Genomic DNA, 13155 nt, shown 5'->3' on the forward strand with positions numbered 1-13155 from the left:
CTCCGTAATGGCCCATTTCGTACCACAAATGGAAAATCTAAATTTGCAGAACCGAGGAGATGTAGGAAGTAGTTATTAAATTGCGCTAGAAGTACTGGTTTTACCTTATCTGAAGTAACTCCTTATACCAGGGTTTAAACAGTTCTTAGGAAACAAGGCATCGCCGCAACGCAAAGCCGGAGAACCCAATGGCAACAGAGAATAAAGAATATTAGCTTATAGCTTAAGACAAATTTGGAGAAGTCTTCCTTAATACCGTGCAAGCCGCATTTCCATTTTAGGATTTAAAAACAAACAAAAACAAACCCCCCCAAAAAACCCAGCAAGAGCCAACTCAGCACATATTGCAGAGGTTTTTGTTTTAATAGAAGCAACAAGATCTCTACAGGCAAAGGAGGAGAAATAATCAATACCAGAGCTCTTGAAATGTTTAATTGGAGAGGGCTTTATTTTCTGCTGAAGAGAACTGGAACTATACAGCTGGTTTGCATTGGACCAAAGCTGGGAATTATTATTATTTTTTTTTCTTTCCGTTTTTATTTCGCTAAACATAAGCAACGCAGTGTAACTGGAAAACAATGACTTACAGTGTTTAAACCACAAGTGGATGGAGAGGAGCTTGAGGGAAAAAAAAAAACCAGCTTTCTAAGCTAAAACTGAAAATCCACAATACAGTCGGCCCTACGGAATGGCACTGTCCTGCCTAAATAATGGAGTGACTCCAGGCTGGAATGGGAAGCACACAGCGTCCTACGTACCGCTACACAGCTCAGGCTGGCTACTGATCTTCCTGCAGTGGGAACTACTGGCCGTTAGCCTCTCGCGTTTGTGTTTAGAACCAAAAGGCATCTTCAAGTTTGAGAGTCAAAGCAACGGCAGGAGCGGAGAGAGCTCCCGGTGCCACCGCGTGACGGGACAGAGGGACGATCCTCGCCGAGGCAGCTGCATCAAGGGAAGCTACGGACGGACACCGAGGGACGGGTGCCCCATGCTAAGCTGGCTCATCGCTCGATATCTTACGGTCAATTTATGAATGGCTTTAGTAAATCAGTTCTACAAACCAACGGACTGGACTGCAGAGCAAATACCCTTCATTCGGGTTAAAATGCGTTTAAACAAACATGCAGAGGGTTGGGGAGTTCATTCCGTCATAGCACCAGAGTCCACAAGTCAGCTTCGCCATCATCAGTGCTGCGCTGCAATAAATACTCTGCGTCTCTAACAGGCTGGATGTGGGAAGCACTGAAGTGTGACCTTTAGCACTGACAATTCCTCGGCTTAGGAGACACGTCAATATAACTCAAGCAGCTGTGGCATGCCAGAAAGGTTGTTTTTAACATTCTCTCTGCTTATGAAAGATGCTACTGTCTTATTTTGATTGTGTTCTCACCCTTGGCTAACCATGCATCTCTGCAGGTGAAAAACATTGTGTCAGGTGCCACAGAAGATATTGAGATATGAAATGAGCTTTTTTTTTTTTTTAAACTGGATATGAAGTTCATTTGGGAGAGTGCAGGGTTGGAGTAGGTTTTGTTTGGTTTGGTTTTTTTTTTTTTTTTCCTGTCTTCCCCTCGCCCTTTCCTTTCTACATGTCACCAAGGCACTTCACTCTGTGCGTAGGATGATGTGGATCCCTGATTCTGTGAAAACTGGTCCGCTCATCTCACCAGCCCTCAGCGCAAATGAGGCATCTTCAAAAGGTTTCTGCATCTGACCTGCAGAGAGCAGACACCAGAAAGTTCAATTAAGCCCAGCAACGAATGGAGGATCTTTCTGAGCAAGCAAGCCTCAAATGAAGACAGCTTCCAGGCAAACAACAAAGTCACCAATTAATAACTTGCAGGGGGTGTTTGTTTTCATCTACTCCCAGAAGATGATTCAAGCCAACTCATTCACACGTGCACGTACACAGACTTTTTCTCTTTTAAACAGGGGTTTTGCTCAGATCCTACAGACATCACTGCAGCGAGCAAAGGTACTCGGAGAGCTGCGGACCCAAAAGGCAGAGGAAATCTGTTCTGCAGACTCACTGGCACAAGTGGATGTTTGTCTTCCAGTCTTATGTGCCCTCCAGGTACACAGGGGGAATGGATGCGGTGTGCATTACAAGCTGCGCTAAATAATTTACAAGGCACACATGGATAATGTCATGACCTAGATAAGAGCTGCTCTTAAGGCTCCAGTCTCCAAGTCACTGCGTTTCAGGAGGTTTAGTAACCCAGGCTCAGGAAAGCCAGAGGTGCGCAGAGGAAGGACCCCGCACGGGGATTCACGAGCGGAACTACCGCAGCTCTGCAGGGGGGCAGAAGGAATAAGCAGCACAAGTGCTCAGCCAGCATAATCCGAGCCAAGAGGAGAGACACCAGCCTGCTACAGGGGGGTTCAAGGGGGACAGTATTTTTTGCCCAGCTTCCTGTGACAGAAGTTAGAGCAGAGAAACTGCCCACCTCAGCCGAAATAATGAGGTTTTGCTGTTACCAACAGGTCAAAGTCTCACCGGGGGACTCTCAGCAAAAGCTTCAGCAGAAGGACAAGATGCCTGCAAGGGAAGGCCAGGCAGCAACAGCTCCCCGGGCGCAGAGGGAACCCTTATTCTCCGCTCTTAGCCCTGCCCGTGCTTGCAAAGCTCGCCTCGAGATGCCTGAGGAGACGTACAGACCAGCGTGCTGCCAGAACCGCAACATAAATCTCCTGTAAGTTTACGACGCTTGTCTCCAAGCTTCAAGGCGGTGCTGTAGCTTTGGACTCCACAGCACCTTAGGAGGGAGCTACAGAAAGCTTCTAGGCAGCCTGACAGCTGGATCATCAGCCGACATTGCAGCGATATACTAATCTCTCTGCAAACTAAACCCTTCCCCACCCCTTCAAAGACCACCACACATCCCAGATGCATCGCATCTAGCCCAGCAGAATCTCCAGAATTTGTGCTTTATTTCAGGACCTCCCTTTCTCTAGCGAGGCAGGCAGATGCCACAAAAGATGCTCAGTTCCTCCCTTTCAGGATTAGCAATAGCTTCAGCTCGGTATTTTCCCCTTTCAAGAAAAGTGTTTCATTACTGACGTGACCTGATGCATATGGCTCTCCAGTTTCCCTTCTCTCATTTCGGCATTTAGATTAATTGCCACGAGAGGCAAGCAGCTCGCCAGGCTCACAAGCTCCAGTTGCAAAGCCAGTGTCATTCACTCTCAGGCAGCCCTGCCTTGTCACCTGAGTATTTTGGTTATTTTCCACTAGGACCCGAAATCTTTACTTCAGATGAGGTAGCAGCCTCCCTGCTACACCACAGTGGCCTTCCTCGAGCAGAAACATGACTTATTTGAAGGGTTTCAGGAAGACAAATTGAAATGTTTTAATAACTTCACCTCTGAAGTAACCAGTGCTCCAAGTTCTAACAAATTACATTTTCAGCCCAGTAAAAAAAAGAAAAGAAAAAAAAAGAAAGAGAGAGGCAGGGAGGGGGATGGAGTGACAGCTCAGGGGTTTGGCCACCACGCGGGGTTCCAATGCCATCTAGTGGGAACTGGCTCTTGCAACATCTCTTTACATTTTGGTGCAGCCAGCAGAGAAAAAAAAAAAGAAAGATCTCCTTCCGTACACCCGCAAAGAGCACAACGAGCCGAGTTTCCGCTGAACCCAGAACAGCGGACGCAGCACCCCGGGATTAATGTTTCATTATATACAAGAAAATATCCCTGTTCAGCCCTGCCTGAAAGGATCTGTTTGAGGAAGGAACTGTTGCTGAACTGTAGCAACGCTGCACCCTAAAAAGAGACAGCGATTAAACCCGGTGTTTTGGTGCGTGTGGGGGGGGAAACCCGAACAAAACCCCCCTACGTTCCTGAATAGAGCTTCACCTGCCAAAGCTGGGTGGGCTTCAGCTAGCAGGGGCTGAAAGAGCGGCTCCGGAGCTCCTTCCGCGGTTACACCTGCAGCAGCAGTGAGCCCACTAGCGTTTTAAATATTCCCGGGGCATCCTAAGTGGGGTACCAGCCCGGCACGAGGTGGCAGCTGTGCAAAATTTCCTGTAAAACCTGTATACTTGCTGCAGGGTACGAGCCCGAGACGAGCTTCTGAATGCTTCAGTCCATGAAGCCCGAGCGTGAGCTTAGGAAAAAGACTTCCATAAAATGACACGTCGGCCTGCCGCTCACCGTTTCAGACGCGGGCAGCTCTTACTACAGATCTTCCTCTGGGATCGCTGCAAGTCCCTATGACTTTGGGGCACAGATTGTAACAATAAATATAGATTTCTCTCTCCCTGGCAGGAACCTTTCTTGGCTCTCTTCAAATAAAATATGCACAGACACTCTCGCTATAAAGAGGTTTTGGTTTGTTCTTTGAATATTGTAGCATGACATCATTGCTTTGTATTTTCCTCCCAGTGGAAATTACTGCAGAAAGCGTTCGTAAGACAAAGCAAAAGAGGTTTCAATGTTACACTTTCCCATCCCCAAGATTCCTCCTCCCACACCAGCAAATCTCATTAACGAGGAAGCATCCACGAGCTTTTTGTCGTCGCTCCCTCGCTGCACTGATCAATAACCCTGTAACAAAATCTCTCACCGGCAACATTATTTCGGTGGGCTGTGAATTGTTCTTCTTTCCACAATTTGTTAATGGCTTTCTCAGAAGATTAGAATGCCAAATCATTTATCTGGCATGCCGTTACCAAGGCTTATCCACTTCTTCCTTATTCATGGCTCATTACGCTGCGCGACTGGATTTCCATTCAGCGTAGCTGGAAAATCCTTTTCCAGAGGGAAAAGCCAATTTCATGAAGGGCGTTTGCACAACATCGCCTCTCTGCCTAGAATAATATTATGGTTGCATTCCTAATTGGTTTAACTTCTAGGCATCAAACTACATTTCCTGTGCAGCAGGCTGCCTAGCATATAAATCCATTTTCACGTTCATTCCCCCAGCAGCAGGGTGCGTTATTAAACCCCACCCCCTGCCAAGAAGAGCAGCATCAACCCGGTAATCTCGGTCTGGCCTTCACGCTGCCAGGCTGAGCTCGACTCACCTCTTCCAAACGCACCCAGGTCGCCTCCTGCTTTTGCCGAGCTGCAGTCGCTAAACTGGGAAGCGAGAGACTCAAAATCCTCTTCTCCCGATTTTATCTTCTGGATGTAGCCTGTAAATACAGGGAATAATTCCATCAGGAGAAGGAAAAACGGAGAGAGAAAGGAAAAAAAGAAACCCGCACCCCACCCAAGCTCCCCACCTGAAGCATTACATCCCACAGCAAGGAGGGCACAAGCAGCCACGTCCGCGCACCGCGTACACGACGAGAGGTTTTCAAACCTCCTGAATGAAGACAGAGCCAGAACTAAACTTTCATAACACCCCAAAAGCACTTGTCTCAGGGGGGGTTTTGTTTGGTTGTTTTTTTTTTCCCCAAGCAGGTTTCCATCTTTGCACCATGGCCCATTTCTATTTAAGCTTCTATTAAATAAAAAAAGGCGATTCCGCCTACTACCACCCCTGAACCATGGGAATTTATTATTGGGCTTCAAAATGGATGAGCTTTTGATTTCACAAGGGCTCACCTCGGTAGAAGAATGAGCACGAAGAACCCCCGAGGAGTGAATTAAATTTGTCAAGACAGCTTTTTAAAAGGTCAGTTAAGAAATATTCGTAGTCTTAACCGAGAGCTCTGCCTCACCGTTCTGAATCTTTCTGGACCAGCGGAACCCCCCCTGCTAGCTCATAACAAGAAAACCTAGGAGCTAGATCATATTTTCCAGTCTACGGCTTGATAACGTGATTGGGGAGCCACTAATTACAGATACTGACTGCTCTTGGAGGTGAGCGAAGCACAAGGGCCACCGACACGTCCCTTAACACCACGTGAGGCAGATTTTCACGGATTCTCGAGACGGCAAGAAAATCCTGCCTAGTTTCATGCAACTCAACCAGCTTCAGCTCCTTCGTTAAAAGGAGCGTCACCACTAATCAAAATCCCAAGCCACCACTGGTCCGACTCGCAACCACCCCCCACCAAAACGCGGTTTAGTACCAGCTGCAAGAAATGTTTCTGCGCGAGGACAGTCGCGTAAGCCGGACTCGAAACCTGCGAACAGCGGCCGTATCTGCCGTAGGTCTGGCTGCCAGTTAACCCTCCACCTTCCCAAAGCAGCCCGCTCCTGCCAGAGGGGCATGCCTTCCACACTTTGGACCACAAGTGGTAAATTAAGACGAAGCGACGTTGCAAAAACCATTCATCCGTGTATTTGGGAGCATCTCCCAAGGGGAAGCCATCCGCACGTGCCCTGAAGAGCGGAGGAACAGCCCCAAACCAGCGCTCCAGCTTCCAGCCCGAAGCAACTCTCCATACCAGGTGAAATCCAGCTAAACTTATTTCTCACTAGAGATTAAATCTAGGATTAAATCCCTCTTTCCAGAAACCTCCCCTCAGCTTTTGAAAGAATCGGCAAAGCCTGACTGCCTTCCATTTTAGACCCAAGCAGTCTTCCACCTTCAAAAAGAAATACCGAGAAGCAGCTGATTTTCTTTAACAGAGAAATTGAGAGAAAAGAAACGTCGTTCTACCCCCTCAAAGCTATTAAGTCTCCTGGTTTCGATAACCAAACTTTCTATTTCGGGCCACTCCCATGTAAGCCCTGCAGCCTGCATGTATAAACAGTCTGCACGTTGCTAGATAAACCTCTTAAAAAAAAAAAAAAGAAAAAAAATTGGGCCGGGCATCGTTTATTCCAACCGCAAGCAGTGGAAGATCCCTACCTGAAGAAGGGTCACGCGTGCAATTCAAGAGCTAGGCTTTATTATTCGGAGGGATGCTCTCACAAAAGGAAGAGGGCGGCTTCTGATGCAAAAAGACGAGGGAATAAGTATTTTCCAGCTCATTTTAATGCTATACACTTGTATAGACCTGAGGAAATACCTGTGAGGCCTGGGGGCAGGTAAAAAAAAAATAATAATTCCTTAATGAGAGAATGGAGGCCGCCTCTCAGGAGCTGAGGTATCCAGCAGCAACTGAAAAAGCAGGCTATCAATTTTTGAGGGGACCCCTTTATTGCAGTTTAATGCTTGCAAGACCAAAACGAAGGGATTTTAAGTCTTCAAATTAGTCTTCTAGTCTACAGCCCATTTTTCCTCCCCAATTCCAGTCGTCTCTCTAAACCAGCTGCCACTAGCCTAAACCTTTGGAATTCAGCAAGGCGTTCGGACAGCTAGGTTTGCTTTTCCGGCCGGACAGGCCAGGAGGAAGAGCCACCGACAAAATTGGAATAGGAGATTGATAATCTCTTGTTCTAGAACTTCTTTTTTTTTTTTTTTTTTTTTTAACAGGTGCCCCGAATATAATTCAAAAGCCACAGAAAGTTATCTTAATTCTTAAAGCGCATAACCTGCTTTAACAGAAGACACCCGCGCCGGCGTCGTCACCTCAGTGAGATCATACACATTTATCCCACCTGCTGCTTAAGAGTGCACAGGTACAGGCGGAGAAAGTCTAACGTGAAAGTCGGAAACTCCACAAAACTTAAGACAAGAGCTATTTATCCCGCGTTACAAAGAGAAGAAGGATTATTTGTCTGGGTGGAAGACAGTTCACAGCACTCATACGTTTCAGGAAAGAAACCGATACTGGATCATCCTATTAAACTAAGCCGCTTGAGCGTGAGCAGCCTACTTGCTGACAAAACAGAGTTTATCCTAAAAATCCGTGTTTGCACCACCATAAATACATATCTAATTGCATACAGCCGCCAGTCCCCAGCAAGTACCCGTCGCGCATCACACCCAGAAGCGTCAGGAATTGCAGCTTTAAGATACGATCTTACAGGAGCTTTAAGATACTGATGTTGAAGTAATAAGGCATCCAAATCAAGGATCCGAGCCTTTACATTTCGATCCCAAACTGCCCGCCCTGGTCACATCAGCGGGTTCCGAGGGGTCAAGAGGGTTTCCCGAGCTTGTGGAGAAAAACCAGTCAACTCCACGTTGAAATAGAATTTAATTATTAAAACCTCCTAATTTTACGCTAGCGACCAGCCTGAGAGCAAAACCTGCCTGTCAGCCAGAGGAGGGGTTTCCTGGATAAAACTTAAGGCTTTTTTAAAGCTAAGGTAGTTGTTTCAAGCCACCTCTACCAGAACAAGACACCTGCACCTCGTGCCTAAACTTCGGCTCTGCGAAGCGGGATTAGTGAGCCTTTTCCCCAGATGATCTCAGCCGTTTAGAACAAATCATGCAGATTAGGTACTGCCCAGGTTTTAATAAGCTACCCCTAAAAATCTCCAGGCGTGAGTGAAATTGAGTAGTGGGAGATGAGCGCAAAGAGAGCAAGATGAGGAATGGCAACGGATTGTGCCGAAATGGGGACCACTGGGGGAAGGGCAGCTTTCGGAGACTCAGTTTTGGGGTGAATCCCAGCTGATTCTGCAACAAGAAACAGGGGTAAGCTAACGCAACATGCAAATAACGAGCTGGAGGGTGGGGAAGCGCCGTCAGCAGAAAGGCGGATCAGAATATTAAATGTGACCTGAATGACCAAGCAAGATTCAACGACACCGAGCGAACTCGCGCACGTATTGAGAAAAACGCAACAACAACAACAAAACCTGCTGCGTGCAGAGCGCTCGATCGGGAAGAGGACGACGTAAGCGCGGAATTACAAATAACTCCAAAGCAGGCAGCACGGCTTTAAAAAAAAAAAACGAGAAACACAGCACTGAAGTCACAGTATCCTCAGCAGAGAGAAGGGCAGTAGTAAATGCCACAGTAGAAGGCGCTGCCAAGAGCTAATCTGGAATATTGCGTACCACGATGAACCCACGCTCACGGAAAATTAATTGAAACTGAAGTGCAAAGGAGGGCTAAGAGTAGGAACGGCAGAAGGGATGACCTACATTACCAGGAACTAAAAGCCCGGTTGGCTCAGCGTGCAAAAACAGGCTGGTAAAAAGCAGGGCTCTCTAAATCCACTGAGGGGTCAACGTCAGGAAGAAACTAAATTTAATTAAGTAATTAAACAACGCTAACGCAAGAAACACCGGCGAGAAACTGATCATAAGCAGGATTTAGCTGGAAACCGGGTTTCTACACATCAGAGCAAAGACGCTCTGGAATAACCTTCACAGCAAATTCAGCCAGAACCCTAACGGCCTCTTAAATGGCGCTTGATAAAGCTCACAGAGGGGACCAAGAGGTTTCGCTGCCTTTAATATCGGGGTCAGGCTCCAATCTGAGATTTCTTTCTCGTCCCACATTCCCTACGATGTTATCACCTATCAGAAAAGCACCCAGCGAGCCAAGTCCTCCAACGCCTGCTGTAACACAACGGGAGAGCTAACCTACCTTTAATTCTCCACTGCAACTGTCTTAATGGATTAAAAATTATTCACGGACGACGCGCCCCTGCAGCTCGCTCGACTCTCCTCCCTTATTATCGGAGAAGAGCCATCAAATGGAATATTTGACGTCAATCAAGTTCACCTACCGAAAACATTTACCTTTAGTATCGTCCCCTCTCCCGTGGGAACAAAGAGCTCCCTAATCAAATTTCCTTCTCAGCTTTTTGCTGCATAAAGCATTAACACCAGAGCTGGACTCGGAGGGAGGTCTCAGGCGTAACCCACGACCAAACAAAACGTGAAAACCTGTGGTACTGTGCCCGTCAAACAAATTCCTCCCCAGAGACCTACTTAGGCAATCCTACGCTATAATTACATTCGGCAGGTACAGCACATCCGTTCAGAGAAGTTCATTGACGCCCGACTGTCAGGAGCCGTAGCGGAGCTAAGCCGTGCCTCCTCCCAGGAAGTTCCAGCTGGTCTAGAAACTTAACTGACAGTCATTTCCAAGAAGCCACCACGAAATAATTAATCATAAGCTGATGTTCCCTATGACCACCCCAGGAATAGTGTTTATCGGGGACAAATGTGGACAGAAAGGTGGTTAGGGGTTGGGGTTGTTGGTTTTTTTTTGACAGCGGTATTCCCATCGTAGGAATTAATTCCCTAACGGCCTTTACGGAGAACACAAGCAGGGCATTTACACCAAGTAAGTTTTAATCACGACTCTTTCCTCTTCAGGCACCACAGAGAGATTACGAAACACAGGAGTTATCCGATAGTGCGAAGGCTCTGAAGCTGTCAAGCTTAATCTCATTCTTTCGAGCTAAGGAAAGTTTAAGCTGTTTCCTTCCGTCACCTTACCAGGTAGCAAAGAACTGCGGCATCCCAAAGAAAAGCACCCAAACAAAGTAAGAATGATGACAATTGTTGAGTCCAAATAATGTTATTCAGGCTTCTAAAGATAACCAGTTTACAGACCATCTACGTATCAAAAAGCCTACCTGGTCCCAAGCTCCTGAAACACCTCTTTTGAGATAAGAGGAGGACTCTCCCTTCTAAAAAATGTAAATGATTCCCTCCTGCAAAGATCCAAGTTCACCAGTGCCTGCTTAAAACACGCCAGCATCGTGCCTCATTTAACCTCTGACCTGCAGAAAGCTCCGCGCTGGCCTTTTGATGAACATCACTCCGAGAGATGGGCCTACCACAGTTTTATTCTTAAAAAAAAAAAAAGAAAAGAAAAGAAAGAAAGAGAAGAGAAGAGAGAGACAGACAGAGAATTTGCAGCTCGGCTGAAATATTTCAATCTATTTATCTTTACACCAGTCTCGACTCCCTTGGCACGGATCTCCGCACTAGGCGTGCGTCCCGCTTTATCGCCCCCGGTCACACTTTCTCAGCCACCCTAACCCGAAGGAGACAATTCCCCAAGAAAATTCCCATCTGTGTTAATTTAACCTCCCCTTCCAAAAGGCGGTGAGCAGATACCACCTGCTGGTCACTGCCTCGGTGCTTCAAGTTATTCAGCAAAGATATTTCCCCTCCCAGGGCTTCCAAACAAGAAAGCCCTGAAGTTTATCGCTGGCTAGGATCAAGGCAATAGCCAAAACACCCTCCCTATCTTCCCTCCCTCGTTGCTGAAGCCATAAAAGATAAGAGAGTCCCAGTACCGCGGTAGGTAGCTGTGCGCCCGCAGCGCGTCAGCTAGCCTTTGCAACCTCACTGCCAGAAAAGACAAAGCTGCCCACGGGCCTCAGTTTCACCATCAGTGAATCAGCGGGACTGATGTCAACCTCACCCCAAGCCCCCAGATTCCTTATCCTAAGAGGTCAAAGCCAGTAGTAACAGCTGGACCTTGAGCTTGCTTCCGTACGATCAAAAACCTCGATGCTGAAGGAACGCGACAGCAATTCGATTCTACCGCCAGAGCTGCGAGGAAAAAAAAAAAAAAATAAAACATCTCTAGGCTGCAAAGATTACCACCGCCTAGTGCGGAAGGCACGCAGCGCCCTCGCTCCTAGACCAGATCACAAGCCAGAACGCCTGGGGAAAAACCCGAGCCGATCAGGTCATCCGTACAGCCTCGTGCGAGGTCGATTGCCTCCTACAAGCAACTTGATCTCAAGCAGAGGTTAATTAGAACTTACTCTAAGTTGCCATCAGGGCAAGGAGTCAAGTGACATTAAATAAAAAGAAATGTTTAAAGAACATTTGTTTTAGCTTTAAATAATTTTATTTTTAATATAAAAATACACATGTACAAAGAAAATACAAACAAACCTCTGAAATGACATTACAAAAAAAAACACAAAGGGGAAGACACACGGGCTGGGACCTATCTTTACGTCATTTAATCGTACAGCAAAATCGTTTCTCCAAGCGGCTGGGCCACACGAAAAGTCCACGTTCAAACCACTTGGCTTAAAAAACTTTCCTTTAGCAAGTTCACGACACACTGAACCACTCATCTCGGGGTCCAATTCTAGCCTTAAAATGACTTTTCCCCTTCAACAGCATCATATTCTCTCTCTCTCTCCTGCATTTACTTGCCATTTATAAGCTCCAGTGCCTCATCTTTGGTCCGTGTGATCTTTTCCTGCCTCCACGACGAGGGTCTTCTGGACTGGTTGTGTTTCACCAAGAGATGCGAACATCGCACTTTGCTAGGCTCCCCCTGGCCGTTCTTCCCGCTGCCGCTGGGCCGTTCCCACTGGCTGGCATTTGTGATGTGGTTGAAGTAATAAACACGGCCTGCGGACAGAGAGAGGGGGCTGGGGTTAAGAGAAAAGAAAAAAGCTCCCGGCAGACCCCGAGAATCAGCTTCTTGACCCCAAGAATCAGTTTCTGACCCCAAGAATCAGCTGCTTGACCCCGACGGCACAGAAGACTAGATTTCTGTGAGTGCTCGGCCACGTCCACGCGATCAGCTGAAACACACGAGGTAGGAAACAAGACTTTACGACTCCACAGAATTTCCTACGCAAGCGTTTCCGTCGGGAAGCGCCCTTCGGCAAAGCAACAGCCCCCCCCAGCAGAAGCAGGCTCCAGCGGCCTTCCCAATCCACCACGCTCGCACACACCAGCGACAAAACGCCCACCGACACAGTCGGAAACCATCAACACCCCCAGGCAACACCCTGCCGCTGCCGAGAAGGCGGACGGTGCCGGGTTTCTGGCCTGGGGATAAGACCGTGCTTCACTCCAGCCCTATTTACAAGGGTAAAACAGCGCAACGCCTCTCCGCTAAGCACGTCCCGCAGCAAACGTGGTGAGTTACTGTTAGCAAAGATCACACCTTGGCATTGCACAGACCTCTCCTTCCGAAAATCACCTTTTTTCTACCAGAAAGTGAGACCTCCCTGCACAAGAGATCCGTGGTTTCCCCAGGTAGCAGAAAACGAAGCGCCTGTGAAGTCACCTCTCGACACGCTCAGCATCAAAGCCAGGTAATTCTGCTGCTCAAAGGCCTTCCAGTGCTCAAAGCCACGCGTGCCTTTACCTGCGATAACTCACAGCCTCGACCGAGACGGTTTCTGCTTTCTTCTAGCGCATCATTCATCCCAAAGCTCGCCACCGAAGCTAGAAGCAGACTAGACTCGAGAAAAAAGCCAAGCAAACCGAGATGAGGGATTGCAACAGCAGAGCTGGGCAGCGGGGAGGCACGACCTGGTAGCGAAGGGCCCAAGTTCCCGGCTGCAATCCCAACCAACAGCCTAGGCCTGCTAACTGCGGGCAGCCACGGAGTTGCCTCCCTCCAAGCCGCTTCAACCCCGGTAGTTCTGGCAAAGAAGGGTTCAGAGGGCCCCCCCCCCCCCCCCCGCTCTCCGCCCCCCC

General features: G+C 47.9%; 1 protein-coding gene across 1 annotated transcript in view; it reads right to left on the reverse strand.

Annotated features, from left to right (window-relative positions):
* Window positions 1-248: 248 nt before the first annotated feature.
* LOC103922991 (peptidyl-prolyl cis-trans isomerase NIMA-interacting 1-like) overlaps window positions 249-13155 on the reverse strand; it is a 20793-nt gene continuing 7886 nt past the window's right edge. The window contains exons 2-5 of the mRNA XM_009331224.1: window positions 12171-12248; window positions 11872-12072; window positions 5025-5135; window positions 249-1715 (exon numbers count right to left, since the gene is read on the reverse strand). Coding sequence (XP_009329499.1) covers window positions 1606-1715; window positions 5025-5135; window positions 11872-12072; window positions 12171-12248 — 500 coding nt within the window. The 3' untranslated portion in view covers window positions 249-1605. The remainder of the gene's footprint in view (window positions 1716-5024; window positions 5136-11871; window positions 12073-12170; window positions 12249-13155) is intronic.

The sequence above is a fragment of the Pygoscelis adeliae genome, unplaced genomic scaffold (genome assembly GCF_000699105.1).
Source record: "Pygoscelis adeliae isolate BGI_AS28 unplaced genomic scaffold, ASM69910v1 Scaffold889, whole genome shotgun sequence".
Taxonomy (NCBI): Eukaryota; Metazoa; Chordata; class Aves; order Sphenisciformes; family Spheniscidae; genus Pygoscelis; species Pygoscelis adeliae.